Raw genomic sequence first — 21,301 nt, 5'->3', positions numbered from 1 at the left:
GTCTGCTTGTCTCCCTCTCCCTCTGCCCCTCCCCACCACTCGTGCTCTCTCTCTCAAATAAATAAAAAAATCTTAAAAAAGGAAAAAAATTCTGTATGTACAAGGAAGTTTGTTCACAGCCGTGTGATTTATAAGGGCAAAGCAGACTGATAACAACTTAAATGTTCAACAATGACAACAATAAGACCTACTAATATCTGTTGATATACTCTGTGCCAGGCCCTCGACATACATTATTTCATCTGACTCTCATCACAGCCATTATGAGGTAGATTCTAACCTTATCCCCATTGTGTAGACGAGGCACAAACTCATGGTAACTTGTCCAAGGTCAAACAGCTAGTAGGTGGTAGAATCTGGATTTAAACTCTGGTCTGTGGATTTATATAGATTCAAACCTGTGCCATGTAATGATTAGAAAATGAAGCACGCTGTCATAAATATGTTGCACCGTTCTGAGCAGATAAAAGGAAAACAAATTTGTGTACACACTATAATCACAACTCTGTAAAATATGTGTATGAAAGGTTAGAAACTCAAGAAGTCTGCGAAATATCTAGAGCATGTTGCAGTAAAACATGAACGTCCAGGATGGGTTTCTGGGGACCAGTGGGTCTATTGGCTCTGAATCTTTTTTGTGCTATGAGACCTGTATTAGTCTCTTCAGGCCACCAAAACAAAATACCATAGGCCAGGTGGCTTAAATAATTTATTTTCTCATAGTTCCAGCAAATTCAATTCCTGGTTAGGCTCTCTTCTTGGCTTGCAGATGGCCCCCTGCTTTGCTGTGTCGTCACATGGCATTTTCTCTGTATGTTATGGAGAGAGAGATCTCTGGTATCTCTTTCTCTTCTTTTAAAGATACCAATCCCATCAGATTGGGGCCCCACCCATATGACCTCATTTAACTTTCTATTTCTTTTTAAAGATTTTATTTATTTATTTGAGAGAGAGAGCGAGAGGGAGCGCATGAGCTGAGGGAGAGGCAGATGGAGAAGGAGAGGCAGACTCTCCGCTGAGCAGGGAGCCTGATGCAGAGCTCGATCCCAGGACCCCGAGATCATGACCTGAGCAGAAGGCAGACACTTAACCAACTGAGCCACCCAGGCGCCCCTCATTTAACTTTCTGAAGGCCCTATCTCCAAATACAGTCACAATGAGGGTTAGGGCTTCAACACAGGAATTTTTGAGGCAACATGATTCAGTCCATAACAGGACCCCTTTGAGAACTTGATGAAAAGCTCTGTGTACCCTCTCCGGAGCCTGCCTACATCACCTCCCACAACGTTGCACACCATTTCAGGAAGTTGATGGACCCCAGATTGAGAACTGCTGTTCCAGGCCAACTTCCTCTTTCCACAGATGGAGAAACGGTGGTTCAGAAAAGGGAAGTGATTTTCCACAGATTTGGAGAGAGTCAAGTCTCATGATTCCTCATCTAGTGCTTGCCCAAGTTTACTCTGCCTTCTTCTAAGCCTGTTGGATCAACCATCCAGGGTGACGCCAGCGTACCACAGGTCCTCTGGACAGTAGCTTGGAAGGAAAGCCTGGACCCAAGAGTGAAGTGCTCGGTTTAAATGCTGTCCCACCGAGGGCGCCTGGGTGGCTCAGTCGTTAAGCGTCTGCCTTCGGCTCAGGTCATGATCCCAGGGTCTTGGGATCGAGTCCCACATCGGGCTCCCTGCTCGGCGGGAAGCCTGCTTCTCCCTCTCCCACTCCCCCTGCTTGTGTTCCTGCTCTCGCTATCTCTCTCTGTCAAATAAATAAATAAAATCTTTAAAAAAAAAAAAAAATAAATGCTGTCCCACCGAGGAAGCCCATAGGGTACGAAATCAGTAACAAAAGGTGCAGCCACTTCTTCATCTGGGATGCTCACATGGGTTAACAAGGCTCTAGCTATAACCGACAGCAAGGGGGATGGATTTCAGTGCCTCAAACTAGTCAGGACGTTGTGAGGGAGCTGCGCCAACTTCAACATCCATCCACAAGAGACCTGAGGGTGAGGAGATGGAGGGGCTCCCGTCTTGCTGAAGGACAAAGTGGAGACTGAAGAGGCACAGCCTTGAACTATCTGGTGGCCGTGACGCGGCATTGTCCTGCTAGCTCTGATTCCTCACCTGCACACTGCCCAGGAGTTGGGCTGTTTGATTTCTCCAAGAGTTCTTCTAGCTCTCATATTCTGTACTTCTGTGATACTGGGGCAGGAAGCATGGGGAAAAACGATTTGAGGCATTTGGGTCCTAGAATTATGGGCAAAATAATTTTTTTTTCAAAATGTCTTCTAATGGTATCATAGAATTAGAATAAAGAAAATGTTGTTTGGGGGCGCTTGGATGGCACAGTTTGTTAAGCATCCGACTCTTGATTTCGGCTCAGGTCCTGATCTCGGGGTCGGGAGATCGAGCCACCTGTGGGGCTCCATGCTTAGTGGAGAGTCTGCTTAAGACTCTCTCTCCCTCTGCCCCTCGCCCCCTCTCTAAAATACATAAATCTTTAAAAAGAAAATGTCGTTTAAAGAGATGAAAACGACCTAAGGAGAATCTGAAAAGACCCTTTAAATACTTAGTCACTTAAGGTAAAGTTTTGACAAATGTTTCCTTTATTTCTGCTTCAGGCCCATCCTTAAGTAAGAGAGGTGAATTAGTGTAGCTGGACTTCTAAGTAAAGGTGTCAAGAGAATGGAGCAGTATTTAGAATGGGAAATGCTATTCATCTTTAGGCAGAGGTGGTGGCCCAGAGAATCATTTCGTTTCATTTCATCGGTCAATGAAATAAATAACCATGACATTCTTCCTACTGACCCTCTCAATGCCACAAGGCAGTGTGGAGCCTAAACTTGGGCCACTTTGGGGGGACGCAAGACTAGAAACAAAAGCAGGGGAAGCTCATGGGGTGAGGTCTAACTTTTCAGGAAAATTCTTCTAGCTTTGCTCCCTACCAACAATAAGGCCCTGAAGGGCTGCACACACCCACTTGCTGTTTCTTCTGCCTGTCAGTGCCCCACGCCCAGTCGTCTAACACATCAGTTTCTGTCTAGGGAGAAGAAAGAGGAAGAAAAGAGCTGCTGATGCTGGGGAGCAGGGGTGAAGGCTGGTGTTAAGAGGGAAGTGTCAAACAGGCAAGGGAGATGCAGTGCACCAAAACCACCACCACCACCATCATCACCACCACCACCACCACCATCACCACCACCACCATCACCACCACCATCATCACCACCATCACCACCATCATCACCATCACCACCACCACCACCACCACCATCATCACCACCATCATCACCATCACCATCACCACCACCACCACCACCACCATCACCACCACCACCACCATCATCACCACCACCACCATCACCACCACCACCACCACCACCACCTTTATTGGCACGAATAACCCCTTCAGTCCCAGTGGCCCATTGGCTAATTACAAAGAACAGGAGGAACTCCAAAGGCGTGGCATCCACCCCTTACTTCCTAAAAAACAGCCTTGAACGGCACTGCCCTCAGCTGGACAGATCCGCGTATTACAATGCACGTCCTTTTGTTGTGGATTTTTGGCCTTCATTTCGTTTCTCTCAGGTTCTTGGTCCTCCACCTCTGAGAGGAAGTGGATGGGGAAGGTAGAAATCTCTGAAAAGCTGTAACCATAGTGCAACACCTTTGTGGGTTTTCAGCACAAATTCACAATTAGATTCTGAATGAAAACATACCACTCAAATATGGAATACTTGTAAAAAACAGATTGATATTATAATTATGTAAACATCATTCCCATCATTTTTAGTAAAATCTATGACATTTTGAACATAAGGCTATTAATAGAAATGAAATGAGATTACTAATCTTAATGAGGCCCGTTGTAAATAAAGGAAATAATTTCAGTTTTACTTCTGGTTATAACAGAATTACAATATGTTCATACTACTATGTTATTTCTCTCTTTGTTTTTTAAGATTTTATTTATTTGACAGAGAGAGACACAGCGAGAGAGGGAACACAAGCAGGGGGAGTGGGAGAGGGAGAAGCAGGCTTCCCACTGAGCAGGGAGCCCGATGCGGGGCTCGATCCCAGGACCCTGGGATCGTGACCCGAGCCGAAGGCAGACGCTTAACAACTGAGCCACCCAGGCACCCTTATACTACTATGTTACTTCTCTTAGCGTTATTTCCCCCCATTTATAGTGAAAGGTAACATAGATAGGGAAAATGTCACAACTGTATGCATATTTTAATAAATGATTATCAAGGGAATGTCTATGTAAACTCCCCAGGTCACAGAAGAGAATGCTGTCAATATCCTCCAAGGCTCTTGAGGTTGCCCCATCTGGTTTCAGCCCCATTTCCTCCTCCAAAGAGGAAATCCACAGCCTTACTTCTGTGGCCACCCTTTCCTCACACTTCCTCATGGTTTTACACACAATACATGCATCTTTATTTTCTTTTATTTCTCGGGAGTGGGGGAAGAGGGAGAGAGAGAGAATCTTAAGAAAGCTACACGCTCAGCATGGAGCCCGACACGGACCTCAATCTCACAACCCTGAGATCATGTCCTGAGCAGAAATCAAGAGTTGGACCCTTAACCAACTGAGCCACCCAGGTGCCCCTATATATGCATCTTTAAATGATACATTAGTGCTGCCTGTTATTTACAGTTATATAAATGGAATCATTAAATATGTCAGTATTGGAGAGGTTGTGGAGAAAGGGGAACCCTCTTATACTGTTGGTGGGAATGCAAGTTGGTACAGTCATTTTGGAAAACAGTGTGGAGGTGCCTCAAAAAATTAAAAATAGAGCTACTCTATGACCCAGTAATTGCACTACTGGGTATTTCCCCCAAAGACACAGATGTAGTGAAAAGAAGGGCCATATGCACCCCAATGTTCATAGCAGCAATATCCGCAATAGCCAAACTGTGGAAAGAGCCGAGATGCCCTTCAACAGACGAATGGATAAAGAAGATGTGGTCCATATATACAATGGAATATTACTCAGACATCAGAAAGGATGGATACCCAACTTTTACATCGACATGGATGGGACTGGAGATTACGCTAAGTGAAACAAGTCAAGCAGAGAAAGTCAATTATCATATGGTTTCACTTATTTGTGGAACATAAGGAATAACATGGAGGACATTAGGAGAAGGAAGGGAAAAATGAAGGGGGCAATCGGAAGGAGAGACGAAGCGTGAGAAACTATGGACTCTGAGAAACAAACTGAGGGTTTCAGAGGGGAGGGGGGAAGGGGGATGGGTTAGCCAGGTGATGGGTATTAAGGAGGGCATGTACTGCATGGAGCACTGGGTGTTATACGAAAACAATGGATCGTGGATCACCACATCAAAAACTAATGATGTGGGGCGCCTGGGTGGCTCAGTTGGTTAAGCGACTGCCTTCGGCTCAGGTCATGATCCTGGAGTCCCGGGATCGAGTCCCACATCGGGCTCCCTGCTCGGCAGGGAGTCTGCTTCTCCCTCTGACCCTCCTCCCTCTCATGCTCTCTGTCTCTCATTCTCTCTCTCTCAAATAAATAAATAAAATCTTAAAAAAAAAAACAAAAACTAATGATGTGTTGTATGGTGACTAACATAACATAATAAAATAAAATTAAAAAAAAATATGTCAGTATTTTCTTGCTTTTTTTTATTCACTCTTATATTTGTAAGACTCATTCTTATTATCCTGTGTAGTGGTACTTCGTGCATTTTTGCTGATGAAAAAGTATTCCCTCATATAAATGTGCCACAAATCATTGATCCTGCCCACAAAATTGGAAATTTGTGTGGTTCCCCTATTTGTAACAAAATGATAACAAAAATACTACTCATAAAACTTTCTCTGATGCCATTAAAGGGGTATTTGTAATGCATATATTTAAAAGAGGATAGTTGAAAGTTGATGAGAATAGTTAGAAAAAAACAAGCTCAAGAAAAGATGAAGGAAGTAATAAAGGTAAAAGAAATTAGTGAAAGAGGAAACAAGTATACAAGAGACAGGATCACAAAGGCAGGAGTTGGTTCTTTGGAAAAAGAATAAAATTGGTGAAACTCTAATGAGATTGGTCAAGGAAACAAGGGAGCAAAACACCGACATTGGAAAAGAGAGGGTAGAAATAACCACAAAACCAAATGATCAAAATTAAGTTGTGGGACAACTGACATCAAGACTATCCTGATGTCATGCACCGAGAAGGACCGAACATCATCTGTGTGGTATTCCTGCCCAACATGTTTAACCTGAAATTAAACAGGAGAAAGCAATCAGACAAATCCAACCTGAGAAGCTTTCTGAACACTTGGACCGGATCTTCAAAAGGCAATGTCATGCAAGACCAAGAAAACGTCTGGGAAAATATGTTAGTTTAAATACTAAAGAGACTTGACAACTGAAATGCAATGCATGATCTTTACTTGGAAAGATGAGGGTTTTGTTTTTGTTTTAGAGATCAGGTACAAAGAACAATATTGGGACAATGGGAAATTTTGAGTGAGGATCTATACTAGGTATTGTATTGTCTCAAAATTAAATTTTCAGAGTGTGATAACTGGATTAAGATTTTGTAGCAGACCATGATTTTTCTTAAGAAATATATGCTGAGTATTTAGGGACGATATACCGTAATTTCTTCAAGTAACTTAAATGAATCAATGAAACATTTAAAACACATACACACAGAGGGGAGGGACAGAAAATGACATATGTGACAAATAATAATGGGGGAATCCAGGTGAAGGATATATAAGTGTTCCTTACAATTTTCTTGCAACTATCTGTAGGAGAGACATTTTCAAAAGTAAAATTTGAGGAAAAAGAAGATATTATACACCATTTTATGCCTATCGGTTTGAAAACTCAGAAAAAGATGACCAATTTCTAGAAAAAAATAACTCGCCAAAAGTCACTCAAGAAGGAAAAGCCAACGTGAATTGTTCTATAACCATACAGAAATATATCACTAGTCAAAAAGTTTTTTTTTAAAAAAATCCAGGCTCCTCTAAAGAGTTTGGACAAACACCTTAGGCAAAAACATTTTTAATGTGACATGAATTCATAGAAAAACTGGAAAAAGAAGGACACTCCCCAAAACATTTTGTGAGGATACAATAACCTGGATAATAAATCCTGTCAAGGACAAGTTGAGAAAGGAAAATCACAGGTCAATCACACATTCATGACAAAGAAGCAAGAATCAGAAACAGAATATTAGCAAACCGAACCCTACAGGATATAAGAAGGAAAATAGAGAATGTGCTATGAAGAAACTGGACTCATCCCAGACACACAAACTTGATTTAACTTCAGAAGATAAAGTACTACAATATTCCACGTTCACACATTATAGGAGATCATTGTGAACCTCAAATTCAGAAAAATAATTGTAAGACTCAGTATCCATTCGTAATGTAATCTTTCACAATTCTTTAAAAGTTCAAGATTATTGAGATAGAATTTACATCAAGGTCTATGAATCCTTACAAACTCATACTGTTAGGGAACCACCACCACGATCAAACTACAAAAAATTTTCATCACCCGCCAAAACCCGTCATGCTCTGATAGTTAAACCCCTTCTCTCAACCCCCAGACACTAGCAACCACCGATCTGTTCTCTGTCCCTATGGTTTGGACTTTGTGAGAATGTCACGGAAATGGAATCCTGTGGGGGCTCCTGGGTGGCTCAGTCGGTTAAGTGTCTGACTCTTGGTTTCCTCTCAGGTCACAATCTCATGGGTGGTGGGATCGAGGCTTGCGTTGGGCTCCACGCTCAGCAGGGAGTCTGCTTGATGATTCTCTCCCTCTATCCCTCCCCCCAACTCATGTGTCAGTGCTCTCTCTCTCCCCCCCTAAAATAAATAAATAAATCGTAAAAAAAAAAAAAAAGAAAGAAAGAAAGAAATGGAATCCTGTGATATGTAGCTTTTGCACTTGGTGTCCTTCACAAAAAGGGCCACACACAATATGGCACATCTGGAGGTGCAATGTACTGTTCCTCACCTGGGTAGTAGTTACATGGCTTGATCACTTCCTATCCATTTGTCAAATTGTAGGCTTTCTACAATTGTGTATACATATGGTGTTTCATAAATATAATTAATACTTGGGACGTCTGGGTGGTTCAGTTGCTTGAGCGTCTGCCTTTGGCTCAGGTCATGATCCTGGGGAACTGGGACTGAGACCGGCATTGGGCTCCCCACTCAGCAGGAAGCCTGCTTCACCCTCTCCGTCTACCTGCTGCTACCCCGGCTTGGGCTCTCTCTCTTTCTCTGTCAAATGAATAAATAAAAAAAATCTATAAAAAATCTATAATTAATACATACTTTCCTGTAATTTATCCTATCTTTGTAAAGGTTAATTATTAAATAGCGATTGTTATCCTTTAAAAGAAAGTGGAAAAGTCAAGACAGCAGTCATCTCAAGAAAACTGAGGAGATAAGTGACTGGCATGGGGCAAAAGGAGGGTTTCAACTTACTGTCAAGTTTCTCTAAATCTGGTAGGTAGTTACCTACCTGGCAGGTAGTTACCAGGACTACAAGCTGGCAGGAGCACAGGGCCGCCGAGCACCCTCCAGTCATGTGAAGGGTGCGCCTGGGATCATGAACGTACCAGCTCACATGGCCACCTGACACCCCCAACGTGCGAGCCAGCCAAACCCAGCAAACACGGGTGACAGTGTCCCCACCTTAAGGTCAGCTGAGTAGCAAGCGGAATTACATCTGCAGCCTTCACCCCATCGCCGCCATGCAAGGTAACATACGAGCGGATTCCAGGAACTAGGACGTGGACACCTCTGGGGACCCTTCCTCTGCCCACCACGCCCAGCTCCGTGTCCAGGGCTCACCTCCTCCTGCCCTCCTTGGGTGTGCCCATCCCCCCCAAGCATCTGCAGAGAAAGGCTGGCCGCTGGTGGGCGTGGCGCTGGTGCTGGAGCTGGAGGTGGTAGAGAGGGAGGGATCTGGCCCGGAGCTGGGCAGGCAGCAGAACGAGGCAGGACGGGGCCTAGGGCTTCCCAGGCCAGCCGCCACTGCCTCCCTGGCTAGAGAGGAGGCGTGAGGGGGAAGGCAAAAGGGGCACACTCCAGGAGGGCAGGGGACCCACCTCCTCCTTCCCCCTGGGACCCACATGTCCTCCCTTAATCTGCGCCTCACCGTCTCCACTCACTTCCTCCTGGGACAGGAAGGTGCCCAGCCACAGCCCGCGATGTATGTGTTTACAGCAACATGACCTTGGGCTACTTGGTCTGAATATGCGACCGGGATCGTGTGCTCAGAGGAGGGAAGGGAGGCCAGCAAAACTGGTCAGCCAGGATTGCGATCATGCCCTCCCCGGTCCCCTTCTCCCCTTCCTCACGCTGGCCACCATGGCTCTGTGGTCCCTGGGGGGTGTGGGTGCTGGACTTCTCCCCAGTCACAACTTGCCCGCCTGTCTGCCCGCGGACACCCCAGCTGAAGGTCTCTCCCAAACACATTCAGTCAGACCACAGCGCGCCATGATACCCCGCCAAGAGAGAACCACAGGGTCCGGGTGAAGGCCGGAGCCTCAGCAAACAAGCCCACCTTCTCAAGTGAGGGGTTTGGGGGGGAAGGATTGAGTCCCACGAATGTCCTTTTCCAGGCTGAGCTCTGTGCTTGTCCCACCCCGTGCGGGATGGTCTGGCCACCTGAGCTCATGGCACAGGGCCCCGAAGGCAGGCAGGCTGAGAAGGGGTGTGTGTGTGGGGAACCAGGTCGGCCCAATTTTCCGTGGGGAAGCCACTCTCTACTTCCCATCCTCACTGCGCCCATCCTGCCCCTGTCCCTGTTAGCTCCTGGCAGAGCAGTCTCCTGAACGAGCTCCCTGCTGCTAAGATGAGGCCTGCGCCAGCCCCTCTGAGGCAGCCTTCCCTGCCACTGTCCTTCCTTCAACACACACGGGAGGGCTCAGAGCTCAGAGGATCACAGAGTCGGATCCACAGCCTCCTCTGCAGGCTCCCAATTGAGCATGCCCGCACCCTGTCCGGGGTCTGGGGACTTCCATGACAGTCCCCTCCTGATGAGGGAATTTAACAGCACCCCCTGAAAGGTAGATCCGCCCCTTGCTTCTGCTCATTCAGTATCTTACCGGTTCTTGATCACAGTCTCCCCGCTTTAATCCCTGACTCACACCGCTCTCCCCCCAGGGACATTATCCCTGATTAATTTTATTCACACACACACACCCACAGATGAACAAACGCACACACCAACCTTGACTGTTCTGGGGTCCATCGACCCGCCCACACCCCGGCTTCTGTGCATGAAACACCCGGTCTCTCGGGAAGGGTGTCTGGTCTGGCAGAAGCGACCCTCACCTCACTCAGACCCAGATCTGCCCCTCTGAGTCTCAGGCCAGCACAGCCCTGGGTCCCGGCTGAAGGAAGGAAGCCATCCCCACCCGTCAGCGAGGGGGAAATGGAACACGGAGTCCAGACGAAATCTCCCGTGGCCTGAAGGGGCAGTCAGGGAGCCGGAGCGGGGACACGGAAATAGCGCTTCCGGAAAAACCTGGGTCATGGTGGTGGTCGAACAGCATTGGAAGGGGACCAGGCAGGCACATCGAGACCCATCACGCACCCTTGCCATAGAAGCGGGCAGCCACTTTCCAACCAAGGGTCCGGAGACGAGCAGGCTGGAGGCGGGGAGGGGGGGGGCGGGGGGGGAGGTGGCTTGCACACGAGGGATAGGAGGATTCTGATGGCTAGACCATCCGTTTCCAGCCGCTGGTGGGCAGTTTGCCCCAGGGTGGCCCAGAGCCCCCACAAGCCTCGACACCCCCACCTCCAGCCCAGAGACCAACCTGTGCTTTTGCCCTGTTCCCCGTACCTCCCCTCTGGCTCTGCACCCCAGTGGGCTGTGACTTCTGTGACTTCTGCCTCCACCCCGCCACCGCCACCGAACCCAAGGAGGGAGAAGTGAGGCCCTGGAATCCCAGTGTCAAGGCCCAGGGCTAAAGAGGAGAGGGGGAGGATGCGCCATTTTCCGGGCCAGGGGTCCTTGTGCGCGGTGGCAGCAGAGGGAGGGAAGGACTCCGCCGAGGGGACTGGGCCCAGGAAGGAAGGGGCAAGAGGAGCTCAAGTGTGCTCTTTACCCTGGGTTGAAGCACAGGGGCAGGGAAGGCCAGTGAGGGCAAGCCCCAGGAGTGATCAGGGACACTCAGATGGCAGAGCAGGGGGTCGGGAGGAGCAGGACAGCGATCCCAAGGAGGGAAGGGAAGGGGGACTGCAGCTCTGGAAGGGGCCCCGGGTTCCTGCTGCAAGGGGAGGGGGCAGGGGGGAGAATGGAGACGGACGGGGAGTCCGGGACCCAAAAAGAGGGGGAGATGAGGGGAGAAACCGAAGGGGGCCCACGGGGGGAAAGGGAGCACATGCCCACATGGATCCCAGAGTGGCGTGGGGGGCACGCTGCGGGCGGGATGGCAGGGCTCCTAGCACAGGCCGGCCCACACTCCCCGCAAGGGCAAGGCCTACCATATGACCCCGGAGGTCCTGTTCTGGAAAAGGCTGTGACAGGGAGCAGCTCCCTGCCCCGCCCCTCCCCTCTCCCATCCCAGGCCGAGCACCCCCCACACACCCCACAGAGAGGGCAGACCACAGACCTGAGAGGTACTTTAATTTGAAACTGCTGTGAACTGGGGTGGGGAGGGGGGCAAAAGAACAGGGAGAGGAAGCCTTGGCTGAGGGCGGCCAGGAGGGAACCGGCTTGGCCGCAGCTCCCCGGCTCCGAAGGCACCAGCTGCCCCTCTGGGACACAGATGCTGGGCTCAGCCGGCCCGACAGCGCAGGGTCCGGGAAGAGCCCGAGCCAGGGCCAGCCCCCGGCCCTGCCGCCAGCCACGGCCATGCAAAGGGCAGCGGGGTGTGTCACGCTCCCTTCAGAGGCTCTGGCCCTTGTCAGTCAGGGACTGCATGGCTGCTGAAACAGAGACAGGCGTCAGCACGCCCTCCAGACATGGGGAGAGAGAAGCCCGGGCCCCGACCCCGCGGGGAACCGCCGAGCCCTGCGCCCCAAGACCCCCTCCAGCCCCGGGCCTGACTCCCTCACCCACCACCTCAATTCCATATGGACACGTCCTCTAAGGGAACAAACTGCGGCCAGCACTTCAGCTTTGGGGCACATCGGACTCGTTCAGCCTACGGAACAGACACACACACACGCACACACGCACACGTACACACACGCATGCGTAAACGTACACACACGTGCACACGCGCACATGCATGCACGCACACGCACACACGCGCACACATGCATGTGCACACACGCACACGTACACACACGCACAATGCACATGCATGCACACACGCACACATACACACGCACACGCACGCGCGTGCACGCACACACACTCGCACGCACGCACGCCTTGCAAGCCGTATCAAGGAGCAGTTAACGGGAAAATGAAGGAGGCATCTGCAAACGTCCTAAAAGAGGGAGACCTCTGTTGGCACCGGCAGAGCGCGCACGCAGTCGAGGCAGGGCTTCCCGTTCGTGCACACACCCAGCTGCACACGCACAGCAGGCTCCGGGCCAGGCCTGCCAGGTCCTGTCCCCACAGGAATGCCGGTCCCTGGGAGGCCGCCTGCACCTGCAGCCCATCCTGGGTTCCGCACCAAGGACCCCCCCCAGCCCCCCAGCCTGCCTCTGCCCCAACCCGGCCCCGGACCGAGGTTCCTCATACCAAGCTGCTCTTTAAGGTCGTCTATTTCCCTCTGTAGCACCAGACACTAGGCCCGCAGACAGCAGAGAGAGAGAGACACAAACCATTAGTATCCTCTGGCTTCCTCTCTCCTCGACCTCCCCCTCTCCCACGGGCACTACGGCCCCAGGCCCAGTGGCTAGACCCGCACAGGCTCCTCAGTGGAAAGGGGGCGCCTTCCCTCTGCGGGGAGCGGACGGGAGGGGGGGAACACCTATGTCAGTCTAGCCTGGACCTGGATCCCACCCTCAGGTTTGGGCCCGCATTCCTAGGAGCCCCGGGGAGCGTTACCCGCAGACAGCCCTGCGCGCCAGCCGGTGGTTCCTGCTGCCTTCCTGGCCTTGCGGGCTGGCCCGACGGCTCCTGGTCACCTGCGAGGGACAGGACGTCCGACCCAGCTTCCCAGGCCCCCAGGGAGCTGCAAAGGGCCTCCGCGGGGTGGAACGTGAGGCAGCACCACCCTCTGCTGGCCGCAAGCGGCCCCTGCTCTGGCAGCAGCTACAGCCTTCTCTCGGGCCCGTCCCCCCTGCCCCCCAGGGCCAGCCCATCCTTGAAGGTGGCCCCCCCCCCTCCCCGGGACTGGGGCTCTGGCTTGGACTCTCCCAGAGCGGCAGCACGGCCAGCGCCTGGGACGAGCAACGTGGCCCAACAGGACGGAACAGAATCTGAGGCTCTGCTCTGCGGAAGGTCTACGTCCGGGGCTGCAGTTTGGGGCGCTGCCACGCAGAACCCCTGCTGCACAAACCCCACGCGGGGGAGGATGTGGCTTAAGGCCGGTCCGTCGAGACCCCATTTCCTGTGGGAGAAGCTGCCCTGGGAGGGAGGGAGGCGGGGAACAAAGCTGAGCCCCCAGCAGAGCCGGAGCCAGAGGCTTCCCTCCTCATCCCCTCCCTACCCCCCCGCACTCCTGTGACACCCACAAGACTCACTGGAGGGGGCAGGCCCTTTGACAGGAGCTCCTAAGTGCCGCTGTGCAACAGAAGCCGGGGAATCCTCTGTGCACTACATGCCTCACATCTTTCGTCTCCACAACCCCGGAGACAGGTGCCCACCACCTGCTCTGTGAATGGGGAGACAGAGGCGCAGAGCCATGACTCCAACAGTGAAGCAGGGTCCAGCGCAGGAGAGGCGGGACCAGAAGAGCTGGGTCCACCGCCCCAACTGCCAGACACAGAGACCTAGACCAGCCCCCAAGCAAGCCAAAGGACCTCGACCCCATTGGTTGGGGCCTCAGGGGCGTGTCAACAAGGGGCTCACTGGTTGGCGGGGGGCGGACCAATGAGGAGGCCGCGGCGCAGGCGTCAGAGGCGCGCACAGAGCCGCGCGTTGTTTGAGGCGATCTCGTGCGGTGCCTGTGGTGCCCGCCTGCGTCGCCAAGAGGCCTCGCGGCTCCCGTCGCACGTCGCGCGCCAATCGCCTGGCGCCTCTCCGCTCTGGCCTGTCGCGCCGGGACCAGGGCAGATCGTCTCCCTCGAGCCCGGGCTGCGCGGCGTGGCCGGCATGAGCGCTCCGGAGGAGGTGTCTGTCTTGGGAGCGGGTTTGGGCCCGGAGGGCGGGGGGCAGGCCAGCGTCCTCCCCGCCGGCCCCCGGGCCCCGCGGGCCCCGGCACGAGGTCTGGATCTGGGGCCGCCGCCCAGCGGCGAGGGCGAGGGCGAGGGCGGGTTCCCAGACGCCGAGGGCTTCGAGTCCGAGCGGGAAGTGATGGAAGCGGGAGGGCCGGTGCTGTGGGGCCGCGAAGGCCGCCCCGGCTCCCCGGCCGACGACGAGGGGGACGCCCGGGACTACGCGTGCCACCTCGCCGACGAGTCCGCGGCGGACACGGCGCAACAGCTGACAGACCGCGAGGCCCTGGGCCTGCGGAGAAAGCCGTCCGCGGAGAGCTGCGGCGCGGAGGCGTCGGGCGGTTGGGCCGGCCTCGAGGCGGGGCCCAGTGGGCGAGGCGCGCTCGCCCTGGGCCGCGTGAAGTCGCGGCCGCCTTCCGCCGCCCCGCTGCACGTCGGTGGGCCCGAGGGGGGCCGGGCCTGGGGGAACCCGACAGGAGGCGCCAAGGGCCCGTCGACCGTCCGGGTGGAGCGCCAGCGGCCCCCGGCCGCCGAAGGCCCCGGCGGGCTGCCCTCCGACCCCGAGTCCTCAGATGAGTTCAGCGAGATACAGCTGATGAGGGTGAGCATTCACTCCAAAGAAGGCGGCCCAGCCAAGCCCAGCAGCCCCAAGGATCCCGGGGACACAGCCAGACACGCTTATTTCCACGTCAGGGAGAGTTTCCTTCACGTGCCGGGCCCTTTCCTGACCTCCGCTGCCCGAGGGTTCACTTCGGTAGTGGAGAGGCCGGCCGTTGGAGAGCTGGACATCGCCTCCTCTAAGAAAATGCCAAGTGTGGTCTGGGGGAAGGGGGAGAGCAGGCCCAGCTACCGGGGAGCTGCTGCTGTTGCTGCTGCTGCAGGCGGCCTGCCCCAGGCCCCCTCGAGGAGGAAGGCGGCCCAGGAGAAGAAATGCCTAGGGGGGGCCTCAAAAGTGGTCCCGGGCAAAAGCTTCCCCTCCTGGGGGCAGAGAGTGTCGGCTGCTCCCCCGGAACCAGCCACCTTCCCCCCAATCTCCGGTGTCCCGCTGCTTGGGAGGTCCAAGAGGTATTCCTTGGTCCCTTCGGGACCCAAACAGTCCAAGCACGCAGGCGCCGCCGGCAAGAAATCTGTGGCCAGGAGGACGCGGGAGGCAGAGGTGGCGGCCGCTGCGGGAGAAGGCAGTGACTCGAACAGAGACGCGGTCCTCCCAAAGGGCCAAGTGAGTAGGCCATGCTCCTCCTCTCGGGGTGCCCTTCCCCTCCCCCTCTGCCCACTTCTTTACCCATGCTCCCTCTGTCCCTACTTCAGGGGTTGCCGTGGGTGCCCCTGGGTCACTGGGATCACGGGCACGCCAGATCGCGTCGTGGGTCGTCTTCTCAGGGGCAGACATTAACCTAGGGTAGCAGTGCGTGTGTGCCCGCCACCATTCCGGACCCTTGGCCCGTTTCCTGCCTCCTTCCCCCAGGGAGGGGCCGCGATGAAGGGAGGGCTGGTAGCTGATTTCCAGGCTTGGTCCACGAACCTTCAGTCTTTAGACGCCTGGGCTTTGTCAGTGCCCTGCTCTGCTCCCTGGCTCAGCTCTGCCTCCTGGCCCGGGGCTGACTGAGGGAGGAAGCGCCAGCCAGACCAGCCTCTGAGTTCCCCTCCCTATTCCCTGCCTCACCCCAGCTGCTACACGCACGTGCACACGTGTGTACGCCTACCCACACTCACACACACACGCGCGCACTCACACGCACACACCACATCCCACATCCCAAGTCCAGGTCGGTGAGAAATTTTTCTTTTAGCTTCCAACACGGAGGCCAGGCCCATCTTCGTGCATGCATCGCAGGGTGTGCAGCAGCGGTGACCTCCACACCAGAGCCCCCCAAGTTCCAGGAAGCTCGGAGCCCTTGGCCCTGAGCCAGGGAGACGTCCTGCACAGAGGGCCTGCCCTCGCCGGTGAGTCTTGTGGGTGTCACAGGAGTGCGGGGGGTAGGGAGGGGATGAGGAGGGAAGCCTCTGGCTCCGGCTCTGCTGGGGGCTCAGCTTTGTTCCCCGCCTCCCTCCCTCCCAGGGCAGCTTCTCCCACAGGAAATGGGGTCTCGACGGACCGGCCTTAAGCCACATCCTCCCCCGCGTGGGGTTTGTGCAGCAGGGGTTCCGCGTGGCAGCGCCCCAAACTGCAGCCCCGGACGTAGACCTTCCGCAGAGCAGAGCCTCAGATTCTGTTCCGTCCTGTTGGGCCACGTTGCTCGTCCCAGGCGCTGGCCGTGCTGCCGCTCTGGGAGAGTCCAAGCCAGAGCCCCAGTCCCGGGGAGGGGGGGGGGCCACCTTCAAGGATGGGCTGGCCCTGGGGGGCAGGGGGGACGGGCCCGAGAGAAGGCTGTAGCTGCTGCCAGAGCAGGGGCCGCTTGCGGCCAGCAGAGGGTGGTGCTGCCTCACGTTCCACCCCGCGGAGGCCCTTTGCAGCTCCCTGGGGGCCTGGGAAGCTGGGTCGGACGTCCTGTCCCTCGCAGGTGACCAGGAGCCGCCGGGCCAGCCCGCAAGGCCAGGAAGGCAGCAGGAACCACCGGCTGGCGCGCAGGGCTGTCTGCGGGTAACGCTCCCCGGGGCTCCTAGGAATGCGGGCCCAAACCTGAGGGTGGGATCCAGGTCCAGGCTAGACTGACATAGGTGTTCCCCCCCTCCCGTCCGCTCCCCGCAGAGGGAAGGCGCCCCCTTTCCACTGAGGAGCCTGTGCGGGTCTAGCCACTGGGCCTGGGGCCGTAGTGCCCGTGGGAGAGGGGGAGGTCGAGGAGAGAGGAAGCCAGAGGATACTAATGGTTTGTGTCTCTCTCTCTCTGCTGTCTGCGGGCCTAGTGTCTGGTGCTACAGAGGGAAATAGACGACCTTAAAGAGCAGCTTGGTATGAGGAACCTCGGTCCGGGGCCGGGTTGGGGCAGAGGCAGGCTGGGGGGCTGGGGGGGGTCCTTGGTGCGGAACCCAGGATGGGCTGCAGGTGCAGGCGGCCTCCCAGGGACCGGCATTCCTGTGGGGACAGGACCTGGCAGGCCTGGCCCGGAGCCTGCTGTGCGTGTGCAGCTGGGTGTGTGCACGAACGGGAAGCCCTGCCTCGACTGCGTGCGTGCTCTGCCGGTGCCAACAGAGGTCTCCCTCTTTTAGGACGTTTGCAGATGCCTCCTTCATTTTCCCGTTAACTGCTCCTTGATACGGCTTGCAAGGCGTGCGTGCGTGCGAGTGTGTGTGCGTGCGCGCGCGTGCGTGTGCGTGTGTATGTGTGCGTGTGTGCATGCATGTGCATTGTGCGTGTGTGTACGTGTGCGTGTGTGCGCATGCATGTGTGTGCGCGCAGTGTGTGGACGTGTGCATGTGCATGTGCACTATGTGCACATGCATGTGTGCGCGTGTGTGCGTGTGCGTGCATGCATGTGCGCGTGTGCACGTGTGTGTACGTTTACGCATGCGTGTGTGTACGTGTGCGTGTGTGCGCGCGTGTGTGTCTGTTCTGTAGGCTGAACGAGTCCGATGTGCCCCAAAGCTGGAGAAGTGCTGGCCGCAGTTTGTTCCCTTAGAGGACGTGTCCATATGGAATTGAGGTGGTGGGTGAGGGAGTCAGGCCCGGGGCTGGAGGCGATCTCGGGGCGCAGGGCTCGGCGGTTCCCCGCGGGGTCGGGGCCCGGGCTTCTCTCTCCCCATGTCTGGAGGGCGTGCTGACGCCTGTCTCTGTTTCAGCAGCCATGCAGTCCCTGACTGACAAGGGCCAGAGCCTCTGAAGGGAGCGTGACACACCCCGCTGCCCTTTGCATGGCCGTGGCTGGCGGCAGGGCCGGGGGCTGGCCCTGGCTCGGGCTCTTCCCGGACCCTGCGCTGTCGGGCCGGCTGAGCCCAGCATCTGTGTCCCAGAGGGGCAGCTGGTGCCTTCGGAGCCGGGGAGCTGCGGCCAAGCCGGTTCCCTCCTGGCCGCCCTCAGCCAAGGCTTCCTCTCCCTGTTCTTTTGCCCCCCTCCCCGCCCCAGTTCACAGCAGTTTCAAATTAAAGTACCTCTCAGGTCTGTGGTCTGCCCTCTCTGTGGGGTGTGTGGGGGGTGCTCGGCCTGGGATGGGAGAGGGGCAGGGCGGGGCAGGGAGCTGCTCCCTGTCACAGCCTTTTCCAGAACAGGACCTCCGGGGTCATGTGGTAGGCCTTGCCCTTGCGGGGAGTGTGGGCCGGCCTGTGCTAGGAGCCCTGCCATCCCGCCCGCAGCGTGCCCGCCACCCCACTCTGGGATCCGTGTGGGCATGTGCTCCCTTTCCCCCCGCGGGCCCCCTTCGGTTTCTCCCCTCATCTCCCCCTCTTTTTGGGTCCCGGACTCCCCATCCATCTCCGTTCTCCCCCCTGCCCCCTCCCCTTGCAGCAGGAACCCGGGGCCCCTTCCAGAGCTGCAGTCCCCCTTCCCTTCCCTCCTTGGGATCGCTGTCCTGCTCCTCCCAGCCCCCCTGCTCTGCCATCTGAGTGTCCCTGATCACTCCCGGGGCTTGCCCTCACTGGCCTTCCCTGCCCCTGTGCTTCAACCCGGGGTAAAGAGCACACTTGAGCTCCTCTTGCCCCTTCCTTCCTGGGCCCAGTCCCCTCGGCGGAGTCCTTCCCTCCCTCTGCTGCCACCGCGCACAAGGACCCCTGGCCCGGAAACTGGCGCATCCTCCCCCTCTCCTCTTTAGCCCTGGGCCTTGACACTGGGATTCCAGGGCCTCACTTCTCCCTCCTTGGGTTCGGTGGCGGTGGCGGGGTGGAGGCAGAAGTCACAGAAGTCACAGCCCACTGGGGTGCAGAGCCAGAGGGGAGGTACGGGAAACAGGGCAAAAGCACAGGTCGGTCTCTGGGCTGGAGGTGGGGGCGTCGAGGCTTGTGGGGGCTCTGGGCCACCCTGGGGCAAACTGCCCACCAGCGGCCGGAAACGGATGGTCTAGCCATCAGAGTCCTCCTATCCCTCGTGTGCAAGCCACCTCCCCCCCCGCCCCCCCCCCCACCTCCTGCCTGCTCGTCTCCGGACCCTTGGTTGGAAAGTGGCCGCCCGCTTCTATGGCAAGGGTGCGTGATGGGTCTCGATGTGCCTGCCTGGTCCCCTTCCAATGCTGTTCGACCACCACCATGACCCAGGTTTTTCCGGAAGCGCTATTTCCGTGTCCCCGCTCCGGCTCCCTGACTGCCCCTTCAGGCCACGGGAGATTTCGTCTGGACTCCGTGTTCCATTTCCCCCTCGCTGATGGGTGGGGATGGCTTCCTTCCTTCAGCCGGGACCCAGGGCTGTGCTGGCCTGAGACTCAGAGGGACAGATCTGGGTCTGAGTGAGGTGAGGGTCGCTTCTGCCAGACCAGACACCCTTCCCGAGAGACCGGGTGTTTCACGCACAGAAGCCGGGGTGTGGGCGGGTCGATGGTCCCCAGAACAGTCAAGGTTGGTGTGTGCGTTTGTTCATCTGTGGGTGTGTGTGTGTGAATAAAATTAATCAGGGATAATGTCCCTGGGGGGAGAGCGGTGTGAGTCAGGGATTAAAGCGGGGAGACTGTGATCAAGAACCGGTAAGATACTGAATGAGCAGAAGCAAGGGGCGGATCTACCTTTCAGGGGGTGCTGTTAAATTCCCTCATCAGGAGGGGACTGTCATGGAAGTCCCCAGACCCCGGACAGGGTGCGGGCATGCTCAATTGGGAGCCTGCAGAGGAGGCTGTGGATCCGACTCTGTGATCCTCTGAGCTCTGAGCCCTCCCGTGTGTGTTGAAGGAAGGACAGTGGCAGGGAAGGCTGCCTCAGAGGGGCTGGCGCAGGCCTCATCTTAGCAGCAGGGAGCTCGTTCAGGAGACTGCTCTGCCAGGAGCTAACAGGGACAGGGGCAGGATGGGCGCAGTGAGGATGGGAAGTAGAGAGTGGCTTCCCCACGGAAAATTGGGCCGACCTGGTTCCCCACACACACACCCCTTCTCAGCCTGCCTGCCTTCGGGGCCCTGTGCCATGAGCTCAGGTGGCCAGACCATCCCGCACGGGGTGGGACAAGCACAGAGCTCAGCCTGGAAAAGGACATTCGTGGGACTCAATCCTTCCCCCCCAAACCCCTCACTTGAGAAGGTGGGCTTGTTTGCTGAGGCTCCGGCCTTCACCCGGACCCTGTGGTTCTCTCTTGGCGGGGTATCATGGCGCGCTGTGGTCTGACTGAATGTGTTTGGGAGAGACCTTCAGCCGGGGTGTCCGCGGGCAGACAGGCGGGCAAATTGTGACTGGGGAGAAGTCCAGCACCCACACCCCCCAGGGACCACAGAGCCATGGTGGCCAGCGTGAGGAAGGGGAGAAGGGGACTGGGGAGGGCATGATCGCAATCCTGGCTGACCAGTTTTGCTGGCCTCCCTTCCCTCCTCTGAGCACACGATCCCGGTCGCATATTCAGACCAAGTAGCCCAAGGTCATGTTGCTGTAAACACATACATCGCGGGCTGTGGCTGGGCACCTTCCTGTCCCAGGAGGAAGTGAGTGGAGACGGTGAGGCGCAGATTAAGGGAGGACATGTGGGTCCCAGGGGGAAGGAGGAGGTGGGTCCCCTGCCCTCCTGGAGTGTGCCCCTTTTGCCTTCCCCCTCACGCCTCCTCTCTAGCCAGGGAGGCAGTGGCGGCTGGCCTGGGAAGCCCTAGGCCCCGTCCTGCCTCGTTCTGCTGCCTGCCCAGCTCCGGGCCAGATCCCTCCCTCTCTACCACCTCCAGCTCCAGCACCAGCGCCACGCCCACCAGCGGCCAGCCTTTCTCTGCAGATGCTTGGGGGGGATGGGCACACCCAAGGAGGGCAGGAGGAGGTGAGCCCTGGACACGGAGCTGGGCGTGGTGGGCAGAGGAAGGGTCCCCAGAGGTGTCCACGTCCTAGTTCCTGGAATCTGCTCGTATGTTACCTTGCATGGCGGCGATGGGGTGAAGGCTGCAGATGTAATTCCGCTTGCTACTCAGCTGACCTTAAGGTGGGGACACTGTCACCCGTGTTTGCTGGGTTTGGCTGGCCCGCACGTTGGGGGTGTCAGGTGGCCA

General features: G+C 56.0%; 1 protein-coding gene, 1 long non-coding RNA gene and 1 pseudogene across 4 annotated transcripts; 2 read left to right on the top strand and 1 right to left on the bottom strand.

Moving 5' to 3' along the window:
• Nucleotides 1-11,608: 11,608 nt before the first annotated feature.
• Nucleotides 11,609-13,905, bottom strand: LOC118544349 (uncharacterized). The gene is made up of 4 exons (XR_004921533.2): nt 13,641-13,905; nt 13,003-13,082; nt 12,694-12,739; nt 11,609-11,924 (listed from the first exon to the last, which is right to left on the bottom strand). It is a non-coding gene; the product is annotated as an uncharacterized LOC118544349 (long non-coding RNA).
• An 84-nt stretch (nt 13,906-13,989) lies between these two features.
• On the top strand, nt 13,990-15,879 carry LOC144380396 (uncharacterized protein CXorf49 homolog pseudogene; annotated as a pseudogene).
• LOC118544350 (uncharacterized protein CXorf49) lies at nt 15,857-18,290 on the top strand. Of its 3 annotated transcripts, none has more exons than XM_078063997.1 (4): nt 15,857-16,217; nt 16,775-16,854; nt 17,118-17,163; nt 17,994-18,290. In XM_078063997.1, exons 1-4 carry the CDS (start codon nt 16,097-16,099, stop codon nt 18,029-18,031), a joined length of 285 nt encoding a protein of 94 aa, XP_077920123.1. In that variant the 5' UTR covers nt 15,857-16,096; the 3' UTR covers nt 18,032-18,290. The 3 variants fall into 3 exon arrangements, 2 of the variants coding, with proteins under 2 accessions (XP_077920123.1, XP_035962039.2); XM_036106146.2 differs by having other exon boundaries at nt 17,991-18,290; XR_013444520.1 differs by lacking the exons at nt 15,857-16,217; nt 17,994-18,290 and adding an exon at nt 17,770-17,815 and having other exon boundaries at nt 16,636-16,854.
• The last annotated feature ends 3,011 nt before the right edge of the window (nt 18,291-21,301 follow it).

Source organism: Halichoerus grypus, chromosome X, assembly GCF_964656455.1.
Source record: "Halichoerus grypus chromosome X, mHalGry1.hap1.1, whole genome shotgun sequence".
Classification (NCBI taxonomy): domain Eukaryota; kingdom Metazoa; phylum Chordata; class Mammalia; order Carnivora; family Phocidae; genus Halichoerus; species Halichoerus grypus.
Note: the sequence above shows the minus strand (reverse complement) of the source record. Positions and strands in the feature narration are given on the sequence as shown.